General features: G+C 48.5%; 2 protein-coding genes across 6 annotated transcripts in view; both read right to left on the bottom strand.

Moving 5' to 3' along the window:
• Positions 1 to 15,898, bottom strand: part of TMEM268 (transmembrane protein 268) — a 36,898-nt gene extending 21,000 nt beyond the window's left edge. Inside the window, exons 1-6 of one of the 5 annotated variants that reach the window (XM_060608884.3) lie at positions 15,689 to 15,898; positions 14,418 to 14,600; positions 13,653 to 13,877; positions 12,380 to 12,456; positions 7,221 to 7,409; positions 1,400 to 1,509 (exon numbers count right to left, since the gene is read on the bottom strand). In XM_060608884.3, coding sequence (XP_060464867.1) covers positions 1,400 to 1,509; positions 7,221 to 7,329 — 219 coding nt within the window. In that variant the 5' untranslated portion in view covers positions 7,330 to 7,409; positions 12,380 to 12,456; positions 13,653 to 13,877; positions 14,418 to 14,600; positions 15,689 to 15,898. Of the gene's footprint in view, positions 1 to 1,399; positions 1,510 to 7,220; positions 7,410 to 11,895; positions 11,983 to 12,379; positions 12,557 to 13,652; positions 13,878 to 14,417; positions 14,601 to 15,688 lie in introns of those variants that run through there. The other 4 variants (XM_060608886.3, XM_060608883.3, XM_060608888.3 and 1 more) reach the window with 4 other exon arrangements.
• Positions 15,899 to 20,370: 4,472 nt separating this feature from the next.
• On the bottom strand, positions 20,371 to 27,673 carry ATP6V1G1 (ATPase H+ transporting V1 subunit G1). Its single transcript, XM_060608889.3, has 3 exons — positions 27,501 to 27,673; positions 23,303 to 23,403; positions 20,371 to 20,890 (listed from the first exon to the last, which is right to left on the bottom strand). Exons 1-3 carry the CDS (start codon positions 27,580 to 27,582, stop codon positions 20,717 to 20,719), a joined length of 357 nt encoding a protein of 118 aa, XP_060464872.1. The 5' UTR covers positions 27,583 to 27,673; the 3' UTR covers positions 20,371 to 20,716.
• Positions 27,674 to 27,688: the final 15 nt, after the last annotated feature.

Raw genomic sequence — 27,688 nt, 5'->3', positions numbered from 1 at the left:
TGCAGTACTAACGTGTGTGTTGCAAAATAAGTATATGCGTACCATGTAGATACATACGGACATCTCTGGGGGGGAGGGGAGCCTCTGTTCTGCCTCCAGAGGTTATGTGTTACTTTGACAGATGTGTGTCATATCTAAGTGCACATGCACACTGGCCCAGTATGGTCCGGTCCGTATGGACACTCGATACATGTGAGCAGGTACCAACACTGCAACACCAATAACGATAAATACCGCCCAAGGCTCTGAAAACTCGCATCTCTCTGCCCAAACAAAAATGGCATAGCACGTAAAGGCCCTGCGAGAGTGGACTGCTCAAGAAAACAGAATCGAACCATTAAAGATGATGTCTGGGAACATGGCAGAATAATATGTGGACTGTTTTCTCTGGTTAAGAAAACCCCATCTGAAGACAACTGTTGAAGAAAAATGTTCTTTTGTACAAAGGCTGACAGGAAACATGGTGTGATAAACCAGCCATTGTGCTGACGTGGGGTGAGTACCGTCAATGTGGAAAGTTTCCCTTCAAGTGATAACATGCTGATTTAAACAATAATGCAATTCAGTCCGAAAGAAGTGAACTCTAAAATCTGCAGGGCAAAATGAGCAGTGTATCTTTCCTGTCCACGGTTAGTCCACATTATTTTACTTCCTCGTCACAAACACCCTGTCTGATAGGTATTAATGTGGCCCTCATTTAATAGAGGATGAAACGGCCACCCAGAGAGGTTAATTCACCTGCTGAAAGCCACCCAGACAGATCTGCATCCAGACCTCTGATCTGAGAAGCCTAGGCTTCAAATCGCTGTGCTTCAAAGCACTGCATGATTATCTAATAAATTCACGTACTCTTCCTTTGAATATACAGTTCCCTCTCCTAAAATGCCCTTCCTCCTGTCTACCCAGCAAACCCCTATTTTTCCTTCAAGATCCCAGATCAAGCATCTGCTCCTGTGTGACGCTTTCGAAACCACCGCTCCCCCAGGCGAGTTCATCGTTTTCTCCTGTGAAGGTCTTCGGTGCCTTGTACATGCCTCTGCCGCGGCATTCGTACCCTGCTGACCTGACCCGATCTATCGGGCGCGAGTCCACCTCCTGTGCTGGGCCCCATGAGCTGTGTGAGCGCAGGCACTGGTCTGGCCACCTCTATGGACCCCAGTGCCCTGCACAGTGCCTGGCAAACAACGAGCGCCCCAAAACACGCACCTGTTAAGTGAAGTAACTGGGAGGAGGAGACACTCCTAATACATCTTCCTTATACCTCCCACCATACGGAGCCCAGAGTACGTGTTTAACAAATGTTTTGTGGACAACTGGATGAAAGGATAGGTGGACAGCCAGCAGGTAGGTGGCTGGAAGGAGGGGAAAATGGCAGGGTGTCAATAAAACCCACACTCACCTGAATGCCCCAGGTCTGCAGTTGCTCTTCTGCGGCGCCCAGATCGAAGGAGATGGGCGCACAGGTGTTGTCGATCCGCAGAACCGTGAGGACCTGGCCATTGCGGAGCTCTGAAAGCACACCAGAAGCTTCACCTGGCTGAGCGAGCACCACTGTGGACGAGCCCAGACCCTGATGGCATCACCTCCTCTGGCCACGAGAACCTTCTCATGGCAAGGAGGGACGTGGTGGCAGTCCTCGAGTCCCCACGCGAGAAGGACCGAACTTGACCAGAACCCCTGAGGAGGCAGAACTGAGACCAGAGCCTGGAGGCTACCCGGACACAATGCAAGACCCTATAAAGGAAGAACCTCCCAAGAATGAGAGCTGTCCAGACAAAGAGTTGGAAGTAGTGAGCTCCCCATCACAAAAGATTTTTTTTTTAATGTTTATTTATTTTGAGAGAGAGAGAGAGAAACAGCAAAGAATGAGCAAGGGAGGAGCTGAGAGAGAGGGAGAGAGAGAATCCTAAGCCATCAGCGTGGGGCCCGACGCAGGGCTCCATCTCACGAACTGTGAGATCGTGACCTGAGCCAAAATCAAGAGTCAGATGCTTAACCAAATGAGCCACCCAGGAGCCCCAAAAAAGATATTTAAGCAGACTGTACAACTAAGTACATGGAGAAGGTGATGTTTCAGACATTTGTATGAACACCACCACACAGGAAGCTCACCCAAATATTACATTCCCAGCGGGCTCCGTCTGACTGTGGTAGGCAGAACAATGAACCCCCAAACATGTCCCCGCCGTACTCCCCAGAACCCATGAACATGTTATGTTACACGGCGAAGGAGAATTAAGGCTACAGATGGAGTTAAAGTAGCTAATCCACTGGCCCGAAATAGGGGGGTTCTCCTGGGCTGTTGGGATGGGCCCAATGTAATCACAAGCATCCTTAAAACTGGGAGAGGCGGCTGAAGGGTCAGGAGGGATGTGACCAGGGAAGAAAGGGACAGAGATGGAACACTGTTGCCTTTGAGGTGGAGGAAGGTTCATGGGCCAAGCAGTATGTGTGGCTTCTGGAAGCTGGAAACAGATTCTCCCTGCGCTCCTGAAGGAAGGCGGCCCTGCTGACATGGGGGCTTTAGCTCCGGGAAGCCAGCATCAGACTTCCAGCTTCCAGAACTGTCAGAGGACGGATCTTTCGCCAGCCACTGTGTGGGCGGTAATTGGTTAGGGCAGCCACAGAAAATGAAGACACTGACTTACTGGTAACCCCTCCCCAGGGTATCTGCAACTCACTTGACAATTCAAAAGCACCAACTGAATTAAGCGTAACCTCACAAAACACCACACATCAACTCAGTCTGGCCACAAGCCAGGCAGGACGTCGACTAGGCCAGCCCAGTGAGGTCTGCTGGGGTGAAAGTCCCTGGGGACTGAAACCCCTCAGGCCCAGGGAGGAACAGCCAAGGAATGAAGCTAAATCTGCCTTCTGCTACTAGTAGAGAGAATCTGGACAGAAGGATCCAGATGTCCTTCCACCACAGCAGGAGGTCCCGTGAGCCACCCTGTCAGCAGCCACGCAGCTGGAGTGGGCAGGAGAGGGGGGATCCCCAGTGTTCAGCCACGCAAGGCTGGGCCTGGATATGCTGGCACATTTTCTGTGGGCGAGGCTTAGAAAATGGGGCAGCATGAAGAGATTAAACCATAAATACATTATCTGCTGGCCCAAACTTCCTGTCACCTGAGCCTAGCTCTGGGCAGTATGTCTTTTTTTCTTTTAATTTTTGTTAATGTTTATTTATTTTTGAAGGAGAGAGAGACAGAGCATGAGAAGGTGAGGGGCAGAGAGAGAGGGAGACACAGAATCCGAAGCAGGTTCCAGGCTCTGAGCTGTCAGCACAGAGCCGGGCGCGGGGCTTGAACTCACCAACTGTGAGATCATGACCTGAGCCGAAGTCAGACGCTTAACTGACTGAGACACCCAGGCACCCCTGAGTCTTTAAAACCAAATGACTAGCCCTACCTTCCTGACAATTCCTGCCCCACCCCCGCCATTGTCTCCACCTCCTCACTCAGCCCCTCTCTGGGCCCTGCCAGCTGGGCCAACAAAATGTCTCTCAACTCCATGCACCTCTGGCATCTCCACCACAACCCAGGCCAGGCTACCTTCACCTCTCCCTCATGCCCTTTGGCAGCCTCCTCACTGGTTTCTCCAAACCTACCCGCTTACAATGCATTCTCCACGCATCAGCCAGTGCGTGAACTGGATGCTATCAGTCCTCCGAGTAAAACCTTCAATAGCTTTTTGGTGTTCTACTGACAAAAACCAACCTCCTTACCACACTCACCCAGCCCTCTGAAGAACCAGCCTCCTGCCAAACTCACCTCGAGCCATTCAGCTTCCTTCTGTGTCTTGCCACGCCAGCGTCCTTCGTTCTTGGAACGAGCAGTGTTCACTCCCACCCCAGGGCCTTTGCAAATGCTGTTCCCTTTCCCTAGAACACTTCCACTGGGCTTCACCCAGTGAAATCCTATTCATCATTGATATTCCAGCTCATTAACCACCTCTCAAGGGAGTCTTCCCTGACACTACACCCCTAACAGATCAAATCCTTCTGCTAAACCTACTCAGAACTGCTCTTCAAAGGAGTACATATTCAAAGATAAGTACATACGCTTGCAATTATTTGCTTACATAGGTATTCAACTAATTGATTAAAGTCTATCCCCCAATGTGGGAGACTATGTACTCCCACACTGGTTCTGCTCAACACTGAATCCCCGGAGCTGGGTTCATACCTGCCATACAGTAGGCGCTAAATAAATGTTTGATGTATAAATGAATTGACACGACAGAACCCTGGCCCCTAACCCCCAATTAGAGTTCTTTTTTTATGTCTTTTTTTTTTATCATCTGTCATCTCAAGGTTAAAAGAGCATTGGATGCCCTGCCAAAAAGAACTTTATTTGCTTTCTTTTCTTTTTTTTTCTCTCTTTTTTAAGTTTTTGCAAGAAGGAAGGGGTGTGGAGGCAAGGTGGGGAGCCAAGGAAAGTATAAGCTAGACAGCTAGCTATAGGAGTCAAAGTGTAGCCCAGCCTCTCGCTCACAGAGTAGCCACGAAAAAGTGATCTAGGGACCCCTGGGTGGCTCAGTCGGTTGAGTGTCCGACTTCGGCTCAGGTCACAATCTCGCGGTCTGTGAGTTCGAGCCCCGTGTCAGGCTCTGGGCTGACAGCTCAGAGCCTGGAGCCTGCTTCATATTCTGTGTCTCCCTCTCTCTCTGCCCTTCCCTGCTTATGCTCTGTCTCTCTCTGTCAGAGACATTAAAACATTAAAAACAAAAATAAACATTAAACATTAAAAAAAAATTTTTAAAAAAGAAAAAGTGATCTAAATCCCTGGCCTGCTTCCTCGCTTGGAGGGGGATCATATCACCACACGCAGCTTTGCAGAGATGATGAAAATAAATGCTCGGAGAAACACAGGGGTTGAATAACTGGCCACTGTCGTTGCCAATTTAAAAGCAAGCTTGTTGGGACTCAAAAGTTACAGTAAAGCAACCCATGCATGGCTTTAGTTGTATTCGTTCTTACCCTCCCACTCCTGGATTTAAGGTGGCTTTATAAAAATAAAATATGAAAACGGGCACCTGGTTGGCTCAGTTGGTTAAGCGTCCAACTTTGGCTCAGGTCATGATCTCACCGTTCGTGAGTTCAAGTCCCGCACTGGGCTCTGTGCTGACAGCTCAGAGCCTGGAGCCTGCTTCGGATTCTGTGTCTCCCTCTCTCTCTGCCCCACCCCCACCTGCACTCTGTTTCCCTCTCTCAAAAATAATAAATAAATAAATAAATAAATAAATATAAAATTATAAAATTAGATTTAAAAATAAGCAAGTGTGGGACGCTTGGGTGGCTCAGTTGGTTAAGCTCAGGTCATGATCTCGTGGTTTGTGGATTCGAGCCCCATGTCGGGCTCTGTGCTGATAGCTCAGGGCCTGGAGCCTGCTTTGGATTCTGTGTCTCCCTCTCTCCCTGCTCCTCCCCTGCTCTCTCTCTCTCTCTCAAAAATAAATAAAGATTTAAAAAATAATAATAAAAATTAAAAAAATAAAAATAAGCAAGCGAGAGAAACTAGACAAAAAGAAAATAAAGGCAGAAATGAGTTTGCATAAGGTACAATAAGAATAGTTTCTAAGTATTGAGCCCTTACCAGGCACCAGGCACAGGGCTGGGGCTTCACGGTCCTAATCTCATTTCATCCTCCAAGAGCCCTAAAAGGTGGGTACCACTGTCAGAGAAAAGGGAACAGAGCCTCTGAAAGGCGAATAGACCTGCCCGAAGTCACCAGAGGAAATGAAAGTAAGAAACAGGGGCAAAGGCAGTGCCCAAAACCAGGGCGGTCACGCCGGGTGGGGCCACAGACCAGCACCCCATTTCACAGCATAGCACAGAAAACCCATGTGGACCGGGGTGCTAGGCATGGAGAACACCAGCTGCTTCCCTACACCAGCTCTTTGCACATCGACGAAAGCGCTGGTCCCAGCAAGGCAAAGACTCTGCACGATGACTCTCTTTGTCTTTCAAACCAAGTTCCTGGATTCCTGGCAATAATCTCTCTCATCTGTTCCTTAGAGTGGGAACAGTAAGTCTCTACTTAGAAATACTTTTATTACACCTAGATAAGAAAAAGAACTTGAAAAGTGACCAAAGGAATGGGCATTCACAGGTGTGTGTGCACACGTGTGTGTGTGTGTGTGTGTGTGTGTGTGTGTGTGTGTGTGTAGCAAGGAGGAATTTCCTACAAAGAAGCAAGAACTGGCTTGCCAAAAACCAGCGGAGCAATGTCTTCAAAGTTCTAAAGGAAAATTATTTCATTCCACTCCATCCTACTGGTGTGTGTGTGTGTGTGTGTGTGTGTGTGTGTAAACTGTTTTACCAATAACAGTAGTAGAAGAAACCCTTGTTTTTAAGTAGTCAAGTTTCAAATCATCTAAGTAACCAGCCGCAATTCAAAATGCCAATGCCCAGCCACCCATTCATCCTGTTCATTCAACAAAATACTTACTGAGCATCTACGACAAGCCAAGCCTGTGCTAGGTACTGCAAATGCAGGAATGAACAAGACAACACAGAGCCCCTGCCCTCGTGGAACTTACATTCTAGTAGAGAAGCTGGAGATTCAACACTTTATCACACAGGTCAGCATTTAATTACAGACTATGCTAAGTGCTATGGGGAGAAGCAGGAATATATCAGGGAGTCCTGGCTTAGGCTGGGGCATCAGGAGAGAATTCCCTGTAGAAGGGATATTTGAACTGAGCTCTGAAGCATGAGTTGAAATTAATCAGAGGAAAGGAGGTAGGGAAAGAGCATAACAAGCTGAAGAAACAGCAGATGCAAAGGCCCTGAGGCAGGACAGCATGGCAGGAACAAAGAACGGGTAGCAGGAGTCACTAAGGCAGGCCTTGCAAGCCAGCGATTGACAGATCTTCACACTAAGCCCCATAGGAAACACTGAAGCAGAAAGTGACATGGTCTGTTCTGCATTTTTAAAAGGTCACTCTAAATGTCACGTAAATGGAAGAGGCAAGAAGGAGAGATCAGCTAGGAAGATACGGCAGGGATCCAAGCAGAAGGTGACAGCGATTTGGTCTAACAAGATGGTGATAGAGAGAATGTGGAGAAATGACAGACAGGCCTAGAAATGTATCCTAAAATGCCCACCCCTAGCTAAAGGCTCTCCTGTGTCCTTCACTCCCCTCCCCTCCATTGTGCTATGTGAGTCCAGCCCAGCATCCTGGGGAGAGGGGAGGGAAATAAAGGGTCATGACCTTACCTTGCCCCCAGCCTGGGGGACGCCCTCCAGGCAAGGCATTCCAGCCAGGGGAGGAGGGGGGCAACGGGCCAGCTGCCCCACTGGGGCCCATCTGAGGTTCGCAGGCCATGGCAGAGAGCCAGCTGGGCTTCTACTTCCCCATCTTGGAGCTGTGGTTCATTCTGGAGTGGCCAACTCAGCTTCACTTGCCTTCAGAAAACAGCACAGGAAAGAACTTCAGGCCTGGGCAGTCTGGGCTTCTTGGCCTTGCCAAGGCCAAAGTCATCCCAAAACCAGAGAGAGCCACCAGGAGTCTTTCCACTGACTTTGCTCTTTCCGTCTTGCTGAGGAACATTCTCAGGAGTGAAGAGGAGGAAATAAAACCCTCCAAGGGAGAACTGAGAACTTCCCTGTGGTTTTGGGTCTTCCCTAGCTCAGACACATCCAGATACTCACTTGGAACTCATGAAATGACCAGGCCCCACTCCCAGTCATCTGGGAGTTCTGTTCCCTTATTCAGAGCACCCAGGCAACCAGGCACAGAACCAGTATATTCATCATGGGGAGCCTTATTTATACAAAGGATCTCAAACAGCTTTCCAGAAGACATTGCAAAATACAAATGAAAAAAGAAAAATCAGGATGGTGGGAAATACAAAAGAAAGAAAGAAAGAAAGAAAGAAAGAAAGAAAGAAAGAAAGAAAGAGAAAGAAAGAGGAAGAAAGGAAGGAAGAAAGAAAAAGAAAGAGAAAAGAAGGAAAGAAGAAAAGAAAAGAAAAAAGGAACAAAGGAAGGAAAAAAGAAAGAAAGAAGGAAGGGAGAAAGAAAGAAAAGAAGGAAGGGAGAAAGAAAAGAAGGAAGGAAGGAAGGAAGGAAGGAAGGAAGGAAGGAAGAGAAAGAAAGAAAGAAAGAAAGAAAGAAAGAAAGAAAAAATGAGAACCATGAAGAACGAAAATAACCAGATATTCAGGCAATCAAGGTCCCCAGCAGAGGCAGTGGAAGTTTCTGCTGAAGAGCATGGGCTCCAGGTTCAGACTAACCAGTTTAAACAACGGTTCTACTACCTATGAGTTAAGTAAACTTGGGCAAGTGGTTTAGCCTCAAAGAGATTTAGCTCCCTATCCTCAAACAATGGTACCTTCCCCACAAGGCTGTCATGAAGAATCAGTGCGGTGATACATATAAAGGGCAGACAAGGGCCTCTGGAACAAAGGACACATCCCACAAATACTAGCTCTCACAGTTGCTGCTTTGAGGTTTGGCACAGTTGTCACGCCTGAGCCAAGAATTTGGTTTTGAGCTTCTAGGTGGCCAAAGCTAAAACAGAAATACTGTCAGTTAAATAGTTCCTGTTCTCTATTAGGAGATGAGAAACAGGAGGGTGAAGAAGGCAATGCATCCCCCTGGCATTTAGCGCTAAAAGACCTTGGAAACACTTCCAAAGTCTCAGGAGTTGGGTCAGTGACAGCACAGTGGGCATGGCCATGACCCTAAGCCACTGTCGTCAACAAAGCAGAAATGTCCTTTATGGGGATTCTCTTGAAGCCAAAGCAGAGTCCCCAGTGCCACACACTGGCTGGAGCCCACACTTACTCTCTCTGTGTCTGCCGGGGGCCCTGAGAATTACCCATCACCAAGGAAAACCTTGCCTACGTCCCTGGGATGACACCCCAGCCTTGCAAACCATCTTGGTGAAAGTCCAGTAGAGTCGGTTTTTGCTGCCATGGTTCCTGATGCTGGTGAAAACAAGTGTCCCCTGTCGGGGGCACACATCTGCTTAATTCCATGCTGGCCCGAGGGCGGATCGCCACTGCTCAGATCTCCAAAAGAGGGGAGGCTGACTCCCACACCCTCACTACCCTCCGTCTCTCTCGGTCTTTTAAAAAGGACCGGCTACATAATTTGTGGGGCCTCCTGCATAATGAAAATGTGGGGTCCCCTTTTCAAAAATGACGAAGAATTTCAAGATGGTCACAGCAGAGCATTAACCCAGGTTGGGGGCAGGGGGCTTTCTAAGTGGGGGGCCATGTGTCTGAGCAGGCTGCAGGCACCTCAAGTCAGCAGGGACTTTAAGCTCCAGAAGATCACTTGGGGTCACTAACCTGCCCTGTATCCAGCTCTGAGGCCACAAAGTAACAAAATGTTATGAAAAAGCAATGACTTGAATACCCAAGAGCCTGGATTTGAATCCCTGCTCGGCCACTCACATGCTCTGTGGCAAGGTTCTTAATTCCCTGAGCCTTGCTGTCTCATCTGTAAAATGGGAACAGGGAATCCTCCCTGGCATGGCTGCTGCAGGGATGACAGAAAGAGATACAGGCATGACATCCAGGACCCGGCTCACCAAGCAGGCCTCTTTCCTCAGAAAGAGAGAAAACTCAGAGTCAAAGATATAAAGAGACCTGCCCATGACAGGGTGGCTGGAAGATGTAGGTAGGACCAAGAGGGGAACCGAGGTCCAAGCACATAATTCCTAGGCCCTGAGCCTCAGGACCCAGGTCTGGCCATCTCTCAGCCTGTTCTTTAATGCACCTTAAAGGAAAGAAAAGAAAAAAAGACAGAGTGGGTCCAGGGAGGCTATGTCTCCCAGGCATGGTGCACAACAAATTCCTGCTGGCTTCTGAGATGCTGATCTCTGCTCCCCACCACCACCACCAATGCCTGCCCACAGCAGGCATTCCCAAATACTGCTCTGCATTAACCAGACTATGGCACCACCCCTTACTTCCTTCCTCTTATCTTACATGCCCCAGAAGCACAAAACCAACAACAACAGCCCAAGGAAGTCTGCCCTGAACCTGGCAATTTCTGAAGCCCTTCCCCATCTCCTCTGATCATCTCCTGGGCCCATGAGGCGAACATAAACCTTAGACCCATTTCCCAGACCAGAAACCCGGGGCCGTCATAGCCAGCAGCCTGCAGCCCAGAGAAGCTGTTCAGGAGTCTCAGAAAGGCCTGTGGGACCCAGGAGCCTGCCCTCCCTCCTCCAGGCAGGAGGGACCACCCACAAGCTGGAGCTGCCCAGACACTCTTCCCCTATGGAAAGTTTCCATTAGTTGCAAAATCCCACAACTTGGCATTGTCTTTGAGAAGCAATCCCAGCACCCCAGTTGGCCCAATTAGCTTCCCACAAAGTCTCAATCAGAAGTCATTCATCTGCCTGATAATGTGTAATGGTTAAAAGGTACCTGTATAGTTGTACCATTTCCCTACTGTGTGACCTGGAGCAAGTCACTTAACTTCTGTCTGCCTCACTTTCTTTACATGTAAAGGGTGATAATAATGGTAACTGAGGCTAAAACTGTTTGTGCATGTAAATCACTCAGAGCAGCACGGGGCATATAGGCATCACCGAAGGAATACACCTATCACTATTTTCACTCCACCAACATTCCCTAAGAACCTTGAAGTGTCAGCCCTGTGCCTTCTTGACTCTAACACCAAAAGTAAAATCTTAAATCCTTGGTCACCCCTCCCTGCTGGGGAATCCCATATGGTGGGAAAGTTGAACTCAGAAAGGGAAATAATGACCAAACTAGGCAGGCAAAGGGAGCAGGCAGAACATGGGGGGCCTCAGAACCCTGGGGTGGGGGAAAGGCTTTGCAGAGGTGGCGGTGAGAGAAAGGGCTGCCAAGCAGAGAGAGGTATAGACCAGAGGCCAGGATGGGCCCCACCAGGGCCCTCTGCCTTCACCCTGCAGCCCCTGGTCCAACCTGGAGGCTGCAGAGGGTGGAAGGGGTTTTAGCGACACTGGCCAAGGGCTGACATGGACCCATCACCTTCCAGCATGTCCTGGGCTCACCATTCTGCTCAGCCCCGCACCAGCCCTAGGGGGACCTGGGAGAGACACCCAGACACCAGGGTGGAGGCAGAGCCAGCGAGTAAGCACAGCCCTGGGGCTCCAGCAACTAACTGGGCATCCACTCCCCAGTTTCCTTAGTTTCCTTTGCTGATGCTGCATTTTAACCAGAACTTCCAGTCATAGGTCTTTTTCTAATTAGGTGGTGAGCCCCTGCAGACGAAGAGATCCTTAAGTCCCGCTGAGCAAAGGTCTCCATTTGTGCAGACAAAATGCCCAGGCTCCCCAGGAACCTTGTGCCTCACTGAGATGGACGTGAGAGAGAGAAAGAGCTTAACAGTTTTCTCGAGTCAGGTTTTGTTTTCATTACACTGGAAAGCCCCAACAAAAGGCCATAAGAGGGCCTGTCACAGAAGTTTTAGGGTGGAAAAGACTTGAAAGACAATGGGTCCAAGCTCTCCATTTTGCAGATGAGGAAATTAAGACCCAGAAATGAAAGTGAACTATCCAAGGTCAAAGAGCCAGTCCAGGATGGAGTCCGAGCAGGACAGGGCTCATTCGGACCGTGGATGTCCCGCCACACCTGGCCTTGGCCTTGGGCAGCTGTCCTGCTCCAGTCTCTGCCTTCAAGTCCTGTCCACCGAGTATCCCTCACCTCGGAAGCCCCCCCCCCCCACCGGCCCCGGCCCCCGTCCCCAGGAGCCGCCGGAGAACGCCTCCCACGCACGACACGCGCTGGAACGGGGCCCAGGGCGCACCGAGAGCCCGGCCGCGCCCGCGCCGCCGACCCCAGGCCGAGAGAGGACGCCCAGGCGGCCGCGCCGCTCCAATCTGGGCTCGCGGCCTCCCGCGCCCGCGCAACCACCCGGGCGCGCGCCCCGAGCCGCGCACACTCACCGCCCGCGCCGCCGCCGCCGCCGCCGCCACCGCCCGGGGACGCGGAAGGTCCGGGCCGCCGCAGCCCCTCCACGCCGCAGCCTCCGGCATCCGCGCCCCGCCCCGCCCGCCGCGCTCCGCGGTCCCGCCCCCGGCCGGGCCGCCCCGCGCCGTCACCCCACCGGGAGGGGCCGCCCGCCCGGCTCCTGGGGCCCAGAGGGTGACCTCCCTTGCATCAGCCAGGCGCCCTCCGGGACGCCGGGAAGCGCCTCCGCGCCCGCCGACCACGTGCACGCCTCTGGGGCCCGCGGGGACCCGGCCGCCCGACCCGAGCCTCCGCACCTGAGTCTCCCGCCCGCCCATCTAACACAGGCGCGGCCCCGGGGCGGATGGGGCGGATGGGGCGGATGGGGCGGATGGGGCGGATGAGGCCGTCTTGGGGACCAGAAACTTCTCATCTGGTGCATCTAAAACCCTAAGAGCATCTGTTGGAGGATCAGGCTACCAGAGCTCCGAGCCAATTCTCTGGGCTTTTTTAGATCATCTCTGGTCAAGTGGTTCATGTCTCGGTGTCTTCGTTTTCTGGACAGAACAGATCATCCATGGGACTGTAAAGCTTTAATGAGATAGTCTGTATGAAGTGTTCACAACTGCCGGACACAGAGCTGCTCACCAGACATTGGCTGCTGGCCGCACCCCTCCCACTCTGGGCTCAGAGGGGTCTACAGGGAAAAGTGCCCCCGCCCCGGGAGCTCACGAACCTTGCGTATTGCTCCATAGGGCCCATATGGACACACGAACACGCCTGTGTATTTCTACCAAAGGGAGCCTGTTCTACTCTGTTGGGCACCCTGCATTTTCATTCAACAGAGTTCCCTGGCGTTCACCTCATGCTAGAACACTCCACTCTGCCTCCTTTCGAAGGGAGACATAAATCTCCAAATATTGTAGGAAGACTCTTTCCTTTGTCCCTCTCCCCTGGAGGACACATGGGGGGTGAGGGGGATGTCCCCACTGGCTCCCAGGCCTTGCTGGGATGGTCCCAGCCACGTTGCTGTGTACATGCCCCAGCCTGCATTTCTCCAAGTGGACTTGCTGAGTCAGAATGGATGCATTCTTAATTTCAACAGATGTTGCCAAATTGCCGGGGGCCTCTGAGGCCACAGGACTTAGTTGGCTGAGTGCTCGGCCTTGAGGTGGAGTGCTTGGGGGCAGCGAGCAGTGATTGAGGAACAGAGCAGTAGATACTGGCCAGGTGCCTTCACTCACCAGGCAAGTAGAGATCCAGGCAGTAGGTAACTAGAAATGAAGTTCATTCACTTATTCAGCAACAAAGGACACTGGCTGCCTGCTAAGTGCCAGGCCATTGTACTGGGCAGCACTGAACAAGATACACAAGATCCCTATTTAGTTTGCCTAATTTCTGAAAACACAATTTGGGGACATGAGAGTGAGCCCCGTGGGATGTTGGAACTTTACTAACTGCTGATGGGATGTCGAAAGGGATCCTTTGGCGGGTGTGTGGCCAGGTCAGCACCTGTCCAAATCCTGCCTGTCTGGCAAGGCTCACCCCCTGCATGAAGCCGGGGACCGAACTCCTGCCCTTCCTGCCGGGCTCCCTTCACTCCCATCCCCACTGCTTGTCACTCCAGCATGAACTTAAACGTGTTGATGCATTAGTCCCCTTTGCTAGGGAGGCACAGAAGACCTGGGCCTTTGGAACTGGCTGACCAAGCTCTACCCCTTCCTGGCAGACGAATTTGCACAGGTGGGCTCACCTCTCTGAGCTTCAGTTCCCTCCTTCATGAAAGAAAGGTAACAGTATCCGCTAAACTGAGAGATGGTCCGACTTAAGGGAGACGATGGATGAAGTGCTTCATGGGAAGTCTCCAGTGGGAGTGAGCTGCATTCTTGGACAGCAAGGCAAAGCGTCTCGTGCTTCTCTGAAACTTCAGCACATGGTTAAGTGCTGGCTCTATGGCATGAGGGTGCAGGGGCCCCACCTAGAAGAGAGAATGGTGACTCAAATCTGGTAAAAGGTGAGTAAAATCTAGTCACGTTCGCAGACTTAGCTAGCAATATCTTGATGGATTCACAAGGCTGTAGGTGGCAAGCCCAAGCCCCTCTCCACCCCTAGCCTACCCTGACCTAATGTTTACTAGCTCTCCCCCAACCCCAAAGTCCAAGAACACGGAACATTTCTCAGTTCCTCCTACACCCCCGTGCCCTTGCTCACTTCCCATTCTCAGTGGTCTCCATTCCTCTCCATCTGGAGGGTAACCGTCAACCCCATTCCACATCATCAGCTGTCACATTGTCAGGTCTCAGCTGAAAGGGCCCTTCTTCTGGGAACCCTTTCCTGTGCCCCGTTCTCATAGGTATCCTTGTTTAACTAAGGCCGACCCCAGCACATGATGTGGTCATCGCTCAATGTCCCCTTCCCCCAAAAGAGAAAAAAAACCTTTAGCGCATAGAGCGGCTTCTGCCCATGCTCTTAGCTGTCCCCCAGCACCCACCCCGCCCTCGCCCTCGGTATTTGCTACCTGCATCTGAAGTAGTGAATGAAAAGCTGTGAATGCAATCAGCAGGGCTTCAGCTACAGATAAATCCAGAAAACCACAGGCTCCGGCCAGAGCCACCATTGCTCAGCAGCTGTACACTCTGCCCCGTCGTGTTTGCAAGGGTTCCAGACTCGTGTCTGAGGGCTGGCTGCCCACTCTGGCAACCTGGATGGAGTGAGAGGGAACGAAGTTCTTCCCAGCCTGGCAGAATCTCCAAGTGTGGCAGCGGATGGGACGTGGTGGGGGGAGGGGGGGCTCAGAACTGCCGAATAAGTGATTCCATCTTGTTCTTTGAAACAGGTCTGCCAGTTACAGACTCACTTTCTAACTCCTTTAGAAATGGACCACTTGCAACGTTGCCACGCTCTGAACAATTTGAATTAAATCGTGCAGAGATTCGGGTTGGGAAGCTAGACAGACCCAGGTTCAAATCCAGACTTAGCCGCCAATTGGCTCTGTGACCTTGGGCAAGTGACTTTATTGCCATGTGCCTCAGTTTCCAAATGTGTAAATGGGAATAATATCTCAGAGAGACAGAGGGAGAATTCAACTATGTAAAACACCTGGAATTGCTCCTGGTATAAAGTTGGTGTTAGTAAGCGTGAGCTATTTTTATTTTATTATTTTAAATTTTTTTTACACACTTATTTATTTTTGAGAGCGAGACAAAGCATGAGTGGGGGAGGGGCAGAGAGAGAGGGAGACACAGAACCCGAAGCAGGCTCCAGGCTCTGAGCTGTCAGCACAGAACCCACTGCGGGGCTCGAACTCACTGGCCGTGAGATCATGACCTGAGCAGAAGTCGGACACTTAACCAACTGAGCCACCCAATCACCCTAGTAAATGTGATCTATTTTAAAAACCACTTCCTAAGCATGTCCCACAGAATTTTCCTTTCCATTACGTTGATTTGAAATCGTGGACGCCACACTGCACAGTGGGCCCTCCAATGTGAGATACACACAATATAGGTTAACAGCACATGAGAGCTTGGACTGAACACACAGCTGTCCTTGTCAGGAGGTGTGTGGGCAATAAGACAAGTCACATGCTGTTTGTCAGGAAACTGGGTCAAAACCAAAAGAAATACTCTGAATTCCTGTCAGGAAGGCCTAGAGTGTCGGGGAACTGTTTCTAGTGTGCAGGAAGACAAGAGCCAGGGACAGGTACGAAGAGAATAAAACAGGGCAAGGCCTCAAGAACGAGAACAAACGTGTCTGGCAGAGGAGGGAAGGGCAATTAAAAGTACTCACGCTTTCGGGGTGCGTGGAGGGGCTCAGTCAGTTAGGCGTCTGACTCTTGATTTCAGCTCAGGTCATGATCTCACAGTTCATGGGTTCAAGCCCCAAGTCAAGCTCCAGGCTAACAGCAGGGAACCTGCTTGGGATTATCTCTCTCCCTCTCTCTCTGCCCCTTCCCTGCTCATGCACCTGCACATGCCTTCTCTCTCAAAATAAATAAACATTAAAAAAAAAAAAATACTCAGGCTTTTAACTAGAAAGCTCCACCCTCTGGTCTTTCTATTTTTAAAAACTGCACAAGACAGTGGTAGCCAACACACCAATCATGTTCTTGGAACAACCAGCCTAGCTTCTCCCTTTATCTTATCTTCAGCTGCTGCCATGTGTTCCAGAATGTTGCTACTGTTCCCTTCCTTACTTTCAAGTAGGAGAAAAAGGCAGGCTGTGTACCTCCTGACCCTCCAAGCCCACCCATCCCCATCGCTCATCCCCTCCAAACACAGTGAGCTATGGCCTTGAGCTGACATTTGACCCACGAGCCGGTGTCATCTGAAGTTTTTCAAAAGCCAGAGAAGATAGATGTTGACCTGATCTGGCAGCTTCCTCTCCCAGAACCACTGGCCAAATCTCGCCATTAAGAATGTGCCTCTCCTGCCTCGTAAGACCAGCCTACGCAGGGGAAGGGGAGTGGGAGGGAGGAAAACTGGAACTGCTGCCTGTGTGCAAGCTTTTTCGGGAATTTCGGAGCCACTGAAGTGACGGGAGCAGCTGACAGGACAAAACCCTCTGCCGTCTCCCAGACTGCCCCTCAAGGAAAGAAAAACAGAAGAGGTGAAAGAGGAGGAGCACGGGAGGCTCATGGGGCGCAGGTCATTTCCACCGAGCAGCTTTCATTGACTTCTGGTGCCATCCGTCTTCCAGCGGGGAAGCCCAAGCGTGCCAAGAATGTTAGCTACAGGCTTTGAAGCTTTACGAGACTGAGTACTCCACCCACCACACACCTCAGGAAAAGCCTGGAGGCCTGGCACGGTAGGTTTTCCCTCGCAGCCTTCAGTCTGATCCGGTTGGACTTGATGCCCATTCTTGTGGCTTCCTTGCCCTGTGACCTTGAGCATTCGATCAACCTCTCCGGGCCTCAGCTTTCCCATCCATGAGAGTGAGATCCTGTGCCTAAACTGCAGGGCTGTTGTATGGTTACACAAGTGCCTGGAACACAGGCTCCCTCACTTGAAGGATGCAGAGACTCTGTGACTGGCCTCCAACAAACTGCCTCATCTTTCAGCAATTCAGGGCTTGTTTTCCACCCATAAAGTGGGAATAGCACATCTTCGGGAATTTGTAGGTATTACACACAAGGTCTGACTTTCTGAAAGCTATTTCACATCTTCTATCAAGGAGAACGTCAGTAGGTCTGAGCCATGGCATCAAATAGAATGGCCAAAGAGTTTCTGTGCTTCAGTAATGGACAATACTGAGGGCATCCTTCTCTCTAGACAAAGGGGTCACCTGTCACGAAATTGGCCAGAGGAGGGGCACCTGGCTGGCTCAGTTGGTAGAGCATACCAACTCTTAATCTCAGGGTTGTGAGTTCAAGCAGCCTCTTAAAAAAATTAAAAAAAAAAAGAAAAGAAAAGAAAAGAAATCGCCCAGTGGAGCAATTAATCTAGGATTCAAGAGCGGTACAGAAAAGAATCACACAGGTGAGAAACATAAAAGGGGGGACACATATGCTCCGTGCTGGGTGCATGCAGTGGTTAAGCACAGATTCTTGGCTAGACTGCCAGTCTTGATCTTGGCTCTACTATGGCGCATCCTTGCAACTCGGCCTCATCGCCTGCAAAATAAAGTGCTTTGAGGATGAGTTAATATACACGCAAAAGTACTTAGAACATCAGCCAGCATAGAGAAAGCTATTAACAATTGTAGATGGTTTTTACTCACCCAAGATCCAAAATACCCCAGGGCGATGATCCCTTCTGACTCCCTTGCAGTTAGGTTGGCTCATGTGACCCACGCCCATCAGTGGGCTGAGAACAAGCGCCCGTGTCATTTCAGGACTGAAGCACGGAAGAGTTGGTGCGTTTGCCAACTTTTCCTTACCCCCCGCCATCAGGGAAACCATGTGCTAAGATGGGAGAGCAGCAAAGTGGAAGTAAACTGAGTCACTGGATCACCGCATGGAGAACAGCTGCCCTGCAGCGAATTTTAGAAAATTAGGAAACATTTGCTGAGCACCTGGAGCGTTCCAGAAATTACATGTAGTACTTTGTTTTTAATAATTCTGTTGTTGCTACAGGAGAGTGGTTCTTAACCGGGGGAGGTTTGGGCCCCCAGGGGACATCTGACAATGGAGATATTTTTGACTGTCACAACCGAAGGGCTACTACTGGCATCCAGTGGGTAGAGGCCAGGGACGCTGAATGACCCTGCATATGGATGAAAAGTGCACAAAGAAACCCTCCTGTGGCAGCCCAAGCACTGAGCGATGAGCACCAGTGTCCTCGATCTTCCAGAAATCTCCTGCGCGTACACACAGGCACACCCGTATCCTTTATGCTCAGTGGGAACAAATTGCACACTGTTCTACACGTGTATCTTCACGTTCTTTCCGTGTCAGAACCAACCCTATCTGCCTTAGTGCTCAAAGAACCAAACGTGCTCATTTCTCACATCAGGGCACAATGGGAGGCCTTCCCCATTGTGGAAGACAATCTATCTTCGTCGATCAATTTATCTTCGTCCCAGCCCCACTCCCAGAAATCGATAGATTCAACTGGCCCAGGAAGGCCTGCATACCCACCATTTTCCCTGAGTACCATCAAGCTTGAAGGCTACGGCTATTCCCTCCCTCTGCGCCTGGCTCTCACGGGATCTCATTCCACCCGAGTCTCCAGTCTCACTCACTCTATTCCCCCTTCCCCACAGGCATTTAAACGTGTTCTCACCTCCCTCACACCACCTCATCTATCAGCCACTACTGCCACCCTTCCCCCTTCTAGAACAGCCAAGTCTCTCCACTCACTCACGTTACATTCAATTCATTCTTCAGACCGTTTAGGTTCCTCTCTCCCAGACCACCAAGCTCGAACTCTTCACATCTTACCTTTCCTGTCAACTGACCCTACGGCACACCCCTTTTGAAGTACTTATGTTGCTTCCACAACTTTACCAACATTCAGCTGGTGGGCTGGAAGCAGAGTCCAGCAAAAATATATGTGAGTACAACCCTATTAATCCAGGATGAAAATATTGGTGGCAACCAGGTTAAATACTGGGTGTAAACCAGTGAATGCAGGTGCTGCTTCTTCATGGTCCTCCAGTTTGGGAAATCTGTATTTGTGGTAGGCACGGGTGTGGGGTTTGCTGCACTTAGCAACAGCAGGAGTAAAGTCCTAACAAAACCGGGTACACTACGGAACACATTAAGATGGAGAGGTTTATTACAGATCCAAATCAAAATAGCAAACAAGCAATCTGACAACTCTAGAGTTCAGGAGAGAAGTTGGATATAAATTAGGGTCTTCAACATAGATGGTATCCAAAGCCATGAAAAGTAGGTGGGTTTCAACAAGGGAAGGAGTGTAGACAAGTCCAAGAACAAATCCCTGGGAAAAGAGGAGCTGGAACTGGCAAGAGACCGCGGAGGAGCAGGGTAGCACATCACTGCACAACAAGGCTAAGGAAGCGGTTCTGGAAGGAATAGTCAGACCTGTCAAACAGGACTGAAGGTTAAGTAGAAGACTGGACCTCTCAATGTGGTCAGCACTGCTGACCTTGACATGCGGCTTCAGTGGGGTGGCAAGCCTGATGGGAGTGCTTGAACAGTAAAAACTGGGAAAGCTCGTATAGAAAACTCACCCGAGGAATTCTACTATAAAAAAGAACAGAAACTGGAGACGGACGTGGCCTGAGACCAACCCATCCTGAGTCATATAAAATGTGATTTCTTTAAAGGGCATCTAATTCCCTCCTACTATTTCAGAACAAGGAAGGAAATCCCATCATGCTCTCTTTCAACTGTTTTCATCTACTAGAAATTATTCTGCAGCCAGACTTGCTGCTAATAGAGAGCCACAGAGCATTGAATTCCTAAGAGTGAAGTTCCTATAGGTATTAGGCTTATCAGGTAGCCCACCAGGGAGGAAATAGGGCCACCCCAGTAGACAAAAGGCAAACTGCAGACTTACTAGTTAAATGCTGTTTTCAAACTAGTGGGCTGGGTAAAATCAGAAGTGATTTCCTTCCTGCTAAGATACATACCGCAAATATTTTCTAAGTATGCGTGCAAATGGGTACGTGATACATGTGCTAATTTAATTTCCTAAGTGAAATTCTGCACAATATCTGGGTCAGAGTGTACTTTGCATTATCAAAAAGGATGAACCAGAAGAAGGGAAAATGCATGACAAAGTCTTTACTTTTAAATGATTATCAGTACACGATGTAACAAGTTTTAGAATTCTATCAGCTAGTAATTTTGATTAAGAGAAACTAAAAGCAGCCCAAACAATTATACTAGTATTTATTGTTCTAACCCTTAGCCAGAAAGGACTATTTTAAGGCTGGCTGCTGCTTCACACAAGTTACAAATAACTATTTACTACTTTTTCATAGATAAAGCCCCTGACCTTTAAGAAAGCTATAGGGAAAAAAAATATTTAATCCCTTTCTTTCTTTAAAAAAAAAAAAAAAAAAAAAAAAAAAAAAAAAAAAAAATTTAATTTTTTTTTTTTTACTACATCTAAGAAAGAAAAAGTATTGATATATATGTTGCTTGAGCTAAAAGGCATAGGAAAACAGACAACATATACACTTTAAATTTTAAGAAATATGAGGTAAAAGAAAATCTTTGGATAAGCTCTAAGTTTGTACAAAGAAGCTAGGTCTGCTATTCTCTAAAAAGTGAAGGGATCTACTATATGACATACAGAAATAATTTAATGCCTTTTCACAAGAAAGTAACTCAAGCTTTGCTGAAGCCTCATAACCACAAAGGCATCGAAAAATGCCAATACGCGCGCAGAGCTGCTCCTTCCTCCCCTATCCGTTTATGCGGTAGTTTTCGTGGATTTCTGGCCGGATGTCACAGACAAAGGCCAAGAGGTTATCCAGGACTTCATCCCTGTTCTGCTGGAAGTAGGTCTGGAGGATGGTCATCTTCTCCTGGGTCTCCTTCTCCACCTCAGTGCTGCAGCTGCCGTGGGATCCCAGGGCCTGGAGTCGGGGGGGCAAGGACACACAGGGAAGGTCAGGCTGATGCTCTGGTTGGCACAACCTCCTTAGTTCTGGAGAAACCCAGTCTCGTCGGTGAATACAAAGAATCAGCTGCAGGCAGTGTGACCTCGTGACTGAAGAGCATGCGGGAACTGGGAGCAAAGAAAGGACGCAATCCCTTGGTGGCCAACCTTCACACATCTATCAAAAGGTAAGCTGCACAGCGTTTCCACCGCTCAGAAACTACCCCGGAGAGCAGTCCCTTCACATCTCTCTAGTGTCTAATGGATCGCCTTAACCAAAGACTGGAAAGAACCTTAAGACCCAGAGTACAGCAAGACAGGACAAACTGTCAAATATGCAGTTTAAGAGGAAAAAAGCAAGACGTAAAATGGTGTCAGCGTGGTTGGTAAATGCATATCCTCGTGTGGTTTTAAAAGGCAGAAATAAGTGATGTTAAAAAAAAAAAAAAGTCAAAAAAAAAAATAAACCTGAGGGCACAACAGGATGCAGTTCGGGAGGAACCCGCAGTTTACATTAACCAACACTGGTTAATGTTCTAGTTCTTACATTCGGCAGTGGATTCACCAGCATGATGAATACATGACATCTTTTCTTTCACACAGAATATTCTAGAAGGATTTGCAAGAAACTACTAACAGTGACTGCCTCTGAGGAGGAGTCCAGGTCTGGGTGGGAGGGAAACTAACTTCACCGTTGCCCTATTTTACTGCTTGAATTTTTTTTACCATATTCGTGTCTTACCCCTTCAAATTCCAGTCACAATATAACACACATGGACGGATAAATTTCCTTTATCCTCAGTCTTCACAGTATGGCTGGCTTTTGTCAAGTGTATGCCTACTTGATTAGAATGAGACCTATCAGGTTCTTGAAGACAAAGCTTTTTTGCATCTGATCCTTTCTATCTTGTAACCTGTTTCTGCCTCTTTACGTGTACGTTAACAGCTACAGGCCTTCCTATCTGTATGCACACTACAGTGCTTAACGAGAAAGCATTCTCTCGCATGTTACCTATTCCTCCAAAACCTGTTCAGAAATCATCCCTCCACTTTTCACAGATGAGGAGACCCAGGCTCAAAGAGGTCAAAGTGAACGTGCAAGGATTCAAACCCAAGTTTCCTGAGTTCAAACTTATGACCCTTCATGCTATATTGTAACTGTTCATATTAGCAGAATAAGGGGCCATCGCCTATTAGCTCAGTCGCTAACTCCTACTTTTAAAATTTTAGTCCAAAAACCCTACTGCGGGGAAGGGATAGGAGAGGGGGACACTACCTCTGTTCTGTGAATAGACACCGTATGCCAAGTCTGGGTACGCGGTCACAAAGCCCAAGGGGTTACCACAAACATTGCTGGAAAACCTCGGGGCTCATGCCTACACCACAGCGCCGATCCAGGCTCTGTGAGTAACTGCAGCGTAGATGTAAAAATAAGATGAAGTGGTCGCCCCGACAAGAGTATTTCCACACTGTTCTGTGGGCGGTCTGACAGTTTACAGCACCCATCTACCCCGCTGCGAGAGCCAGAGACACTTTAAGTTTTAACAGCACGGTAGCCGCCCAGTGCAAAGACAAAAGGAACTTTTGCCACTTACTGCTCAGAGGGAGGCACGTGCCACAGGCCTGGGAGGGTGTGCACCTGGAACACCCAATGCAGGCCACAGGGCAGGACTTGAGAATGGAGCCCACAAAGACAAGGCAGAGTTGAGAGATGGAAATGAAGTCCTGAGAGCATTATTTAAGCTCCTGATCAAAACAAAGTTAGCCTTTTGCCTGGGTTTTTCATTATACAAGCCAATAAATTCCATTTTCCTTAAAATCAGCCTGAACTGCTTTCTGTTACCTCGTAGTTTCTTTTCTCCGTAAAGCCCTCCTTCATCCCTTCCCCTCTCTGGGATCTGCTGCTGTACCAGTACTTCATGCATCTCACGCTCCCTGGCCCGGCCTGTACTGTCGCTAAGTGTCTCTACTACACTGAGGTGGGCTCCGTCTGATGGATGCTTACGACCACCGTGGCTCCCTCACAGCTGGAACTCCGCCAGACTTGCGTTTCGTTGCCGAGTCTCCCTGACCATCAGACTATAGGAGGTAAGCTCCACGAGGCAGGGACCATGTCGACTTCTGCTCACAGCTGACCCCCTAGCATGTGGCACAAGCTAACATGTTTAACAGATATTTTTGAAACGACTAAGTGAAGACCAGGGTTCAATGTTAGTTAAAAACTGATCACCGAGGAGACTCAGCCTGAGCATCCAAAAGACAAACCTTCAAATTTCTGCCAGAAATCACAATCTCCAAGCTATGCTAGATATTTTGAGAGCCTGGGGAAAAGGGAAGAAGAGGAAAGCCTCAGGAAACTAAAGCAGTAATGAAAATAAACCAGGCCCACCGCAGCTTCCTTGGCCTTGAACTCCTTCTCCCTTTGCAGGCGGTACTGTTCAATTTCAGCCTGAGCTTCTTCTTTGGCCTGCTTCAGCCTCCGGTTCTTTCCTGTTTTCAAAGGAAAAAACTGCATCAAGAAGTGGTTAAAAGACAAGTAGAAGAGGAAGCAGAGACTGAGATAGTAAATTCTAACAGGTAACAAGGAAAAAAGTTTTATGCTATAGTCCCAAGAGACATGCACGGGGGAATTCAAAGCTAACTAGCAGTATAGGTTCCTGCCTCCTGCAAGCTGTACTTAGCTAGGAAGTGACTAGATAAAAAGGACCGTCTTCCATAACTACAAACAGAAAAATGATGGAAACAATTCTGCAATGTGTCAGAATATTCTCTCAATCTCCACTGTTAAGAACCAACATAAAATGGGTGACATTACCCATCTGGGGAATTCTTGCTCTTCCTAAGAAGTAAACACCTAAGTATGCTGTTGATTGTAACTAGAGGTCTGCTTAGAAGCTGAGTGAGGAGAGGAATATGCTCCCAAGAGACAGTAACCTAAAATGTAACTAATGAGACACATGATGTAATATTGGAAACTAAAACCATGCCTGTGCACAAGGAAATAAGTAACAAAGTGGTTCTGGGAAGGCATCCTGAAATGGGGAGCACTGGACCCTAAGACTCCACAAGCATCTAAGAAGTGAGGAGACACAGGGGCTCTGGTTTCTAGAGAATAAACATACAGCTGAAAAGATTCTTTAAATTCCATCAGACCCTGTCTGAAAACAGACCACAAGACCAGCCAGCATATATTCTCTGCTTTGATCCTCTGCTCACTGATCAAACTTCTCAGAAACCCAAATTGAGGCTATATGATCAACCTGAGCATTTATTTAATCCAGAGCAAAAGACATCCTGCACCTAAAAGTAAGCTTTATTAGACATTCTTGTACAACAATTTCCCAAATCCCACTCAACCCATGTAGACAAATGAAAGTGAATTTAACCTCCCATCTCCTGATGAAGAACAGGATTTGGGATGTATAATGACCCCACATCAACACTCCATCATGTTTCTGGTGAAACAATCAACAGACCTCTCTAAAAACCCCAAACCTATTTCTGTAAGTGTATGTTTTCTCCAGTATTATTTAGGGCCTACTGCTGTCCCTGTGAGCTAACTTCTACCCCTGTCCTCCACATGTCATCTTCCTTATCACCCATCTCCAAACCCACACTTCAGAGCTGAAGATCTTTTCTAAACCAACAATCTACAAGTAACACTTATGACTCAAACATTATGCGAGCTCCACGTAATTTCACAATACCACTCTCCTGATCACTCCCAACTCCCAAAGTTCTCTGAATTAAGATAAACCATTCCCTGCCCATCACATATCTTCAAAGTTCAATGCTGATAGGCTTGTCTGAAAACCAAAAATAAATACTTGAACAGGAAACCATATTTCTTTTACACCTTATTTTTGTGGGAGCCAGTGTTTTCACTGAAACAGCTACGTCAATAAAATAAACCATAACACATTTTTTTTTAAGTTTTATGGTCCAAAGCAACAATTTCAAGAAAAATTTAAGTAGGATCCCTTTGCCACATATGTACTGCCTCTTCCCAATTCCTAAATGGGCAAGATAACCATAATTACAAATCAAAAAAGGCAGTGATTTTTTTCAAATTGTAGCTCTTGTCAATATTTCTGTTTCTTTTTTAAAAAAAATTTTTTTTAACGTTTATTTTTTTTAATTTTTTTTTTAATTTTAACATTTATTTATTTTTGAGACAGAGAGAGACGGAGCATGAACAGGGGAGGGGCAGAAAGAGAGGGAGACACAGAATCTGAAACAGGCTCCAGGCTCTGAGCCTGGGCTCAGACGCGGGGCTCGAACTCACGGACCGTGAGATCATGACCTGAGCCGAAGTCAGATGCTTAACCGACCGAGCCACCCAGGCGCCCCTTAACATTTATTTTTGAGACAGAGACAGACAGAGCATGAACAGGGGAGGGGCAGAGAGAGAGGGAGACACAGAATCGGAAGCAGGCTCCAGGCTCTGAGCCATCAGCCCAGAGCCCGACATGGGGCTCGAACTCACGAACCGCGAGATCGTGACCTGAGCCGAAGTTGGACGCTTAACCGACTGAGCCACCCAGGCACCCCTCAATACTTCTGTTTCTAATTACTGCAAATTCTGAGATGTATATTAGCCATAAACTCACTCCTTTAAAACAAATTCATTCAGTAAATATGTAATAGCTATATGACCTATACAAGACCCTGCACCAAGCTTGATGAGATAAAGAAAAATGTATAACATGACCCCTACATCCAAGACACTCAGAATTATTCCGACCATTTTACAAGTATTTGTTCCTGCACCTCCCCCAAATAATCTCACATACTTCCCAACAGTAACTTCTGTTACTAATGAGGCACCACAGGACAAAATCTGAGAAGTCATTCTGGAAATACTTTATCATCAAGACCATGATGAGAAATATTCTATGAAGAACACAAAACTTTCCAGTCACCAGGGCAAGAATAAAAGGCTTGTTCCCATCATCCCCAGCTCCCTCAAAGAAAGCTTTTCCTATGAAATAGAGTATTTCATAGGAAATACTCTAAGCCAGAAAGTATAAGAACCGTGCTTGAAATCTACTTGGGTATGGGATAAAAGTGTAAGTCTTATAACAGGAGAAACACCAAAGAATTACTAAGGGTCATACTCCTTGCATGGGAAAAGAGGCCTCTAGGCTCCCGCTATGCTTTTTCTCACGCTATGGTCAAATCATTTCAATAAGCCTCCTATCACCCATCTGTATAACAGGGATAAGGATACCTATCTCACCAGATGGGAAAATGAATACATACGATTAAGTTACACACAGTCCATGTACTCCAAGAGCTTAGTCTAGTGACTAAGCCCTATTAAGAAACCTGTTATCACATCGCGATGACAGAAATAAGGTCTTAGGAAGGACTCAGCCTGGTTTGAGAGAAGGACAAAGCAGGGAAGGCTTCCTGGAAGAAATGCTGCCTAAATTTTGAGATCTGAAGAAAGACTAAGTGTTAAAGAGAGAGGAAACTACGAAAAGGCACTTTCAACTGGAGAAAACAGCTGTACCGAGGCTTGCAGGTGAAATAAGGCATCACAGTGGTCCAGGATGGCTGGAGGAGAGAACCCAAAAATGAGATGAGGGAAGAAAGCTAGAGCCCGATCCAAAAACACCGCCTACACCCTATTAAGGAATCTGGTCTGGGCAACCCAGCCCTCTCACTCTTGAGAGCTTTGTACTTTTGCTCAATAAACCCTACTGTTTTGCTCAGAAAAAGAAAAAGAAAAAAAAGAAAAGAAAAGAAAAGAAAAAGGAACCTGGTCTTTATTCTGCAGGCGCTAAACTGACTGTAAAGGAAGTGGGGAAGTCCTATCTGCACCCCAGGGAGGACTCTGATGGAAGGAGAATGCACTTGGAGGAGGTTAGATCCACCCGTTAAGTTCCTTAGCAACCTTACACTTCTAACTCTAGCCCCCATCTCACCTGCAACTAACCCACCCAGCATTGGCTTCCTCCACTGGGACTTTTGAATACCATGATCATGGAGACACCGGTCACTGGTACACCGGGTAATGCGTCTGGCACATATTAATCACATTTAAAAAAAAATTTTTTTTTAAGGAATTAACGAAGCAGGCTGGTACCAGAGCCTCAGGAAACCTAGTGTCCCGGACTAAGATGCTAGCTGTGGCGATGGGGGAAAAGTAAACAGGCGTATACACCTTGGCTACTGTCTAAACGTGGCGAACAAGAGAAGCAGACGTGGCAAAGAGGACTCTGTGTTCAACAGCATGGATTACGGTAGCTCTGTACACGGACACAAAACAACCCAAAGGAGCAAGTGACAGGGAGAAAGACGAGTTCCGTTTGAATAGCCCATTTCACAAGCCTCCCAAGACCCCAAGGTCATCCACCTACTATTGTCTCCACGCCCTGTCTACTACCCCACATCGCGGCTTCCAGTCGACCCGCAAGCCTTCCAGAGCCTCAGATCCAGAGTTTCGAGCCACACAAGATCCCGCGATTGTCACCACCACTCCACGCCGCAGTTTTTCGGGCCTCATCTACCTACGACCTCCTGCGGCCTGGCGGCGTTTCGTGCACTGGTACCACGCCTGGCCGCCCCACCCCGAAACTCACGCTTGCGGGCCTCCGACACCTTCTCGGCGGCCCGCTTCTCGGCCTGCAGCAGCTGCTGGATGCCCTGCGACTGGCTGGCCATGGCGGTGGCGACTCCGAGGCCGAGGTAAGCGGCCTAGATCGGCGAGATCGCCCCCTCGGGTCAGCTGACCCAGGAGCCGAGGATCTGCGCCTGCGCTGTGAGGCGG

This window comes from Panthera onca, chromosome D4 (assembly GCF_046562875.1).
Source record: "Panthera onca isolate mPanOnc1 chromosome D4, mPanOnc1 haplotype 2, whole genome shotgun sequence".
Classification (NCBI taxonomy): Eukaryota; Metazoa; Chordata; class Mammalia; order Carnivora; family Felidae; genus Panthera; species Panthera onca.
This window is presented reverse-complemented; position numbering and strand designations above follow the sequence as displayed.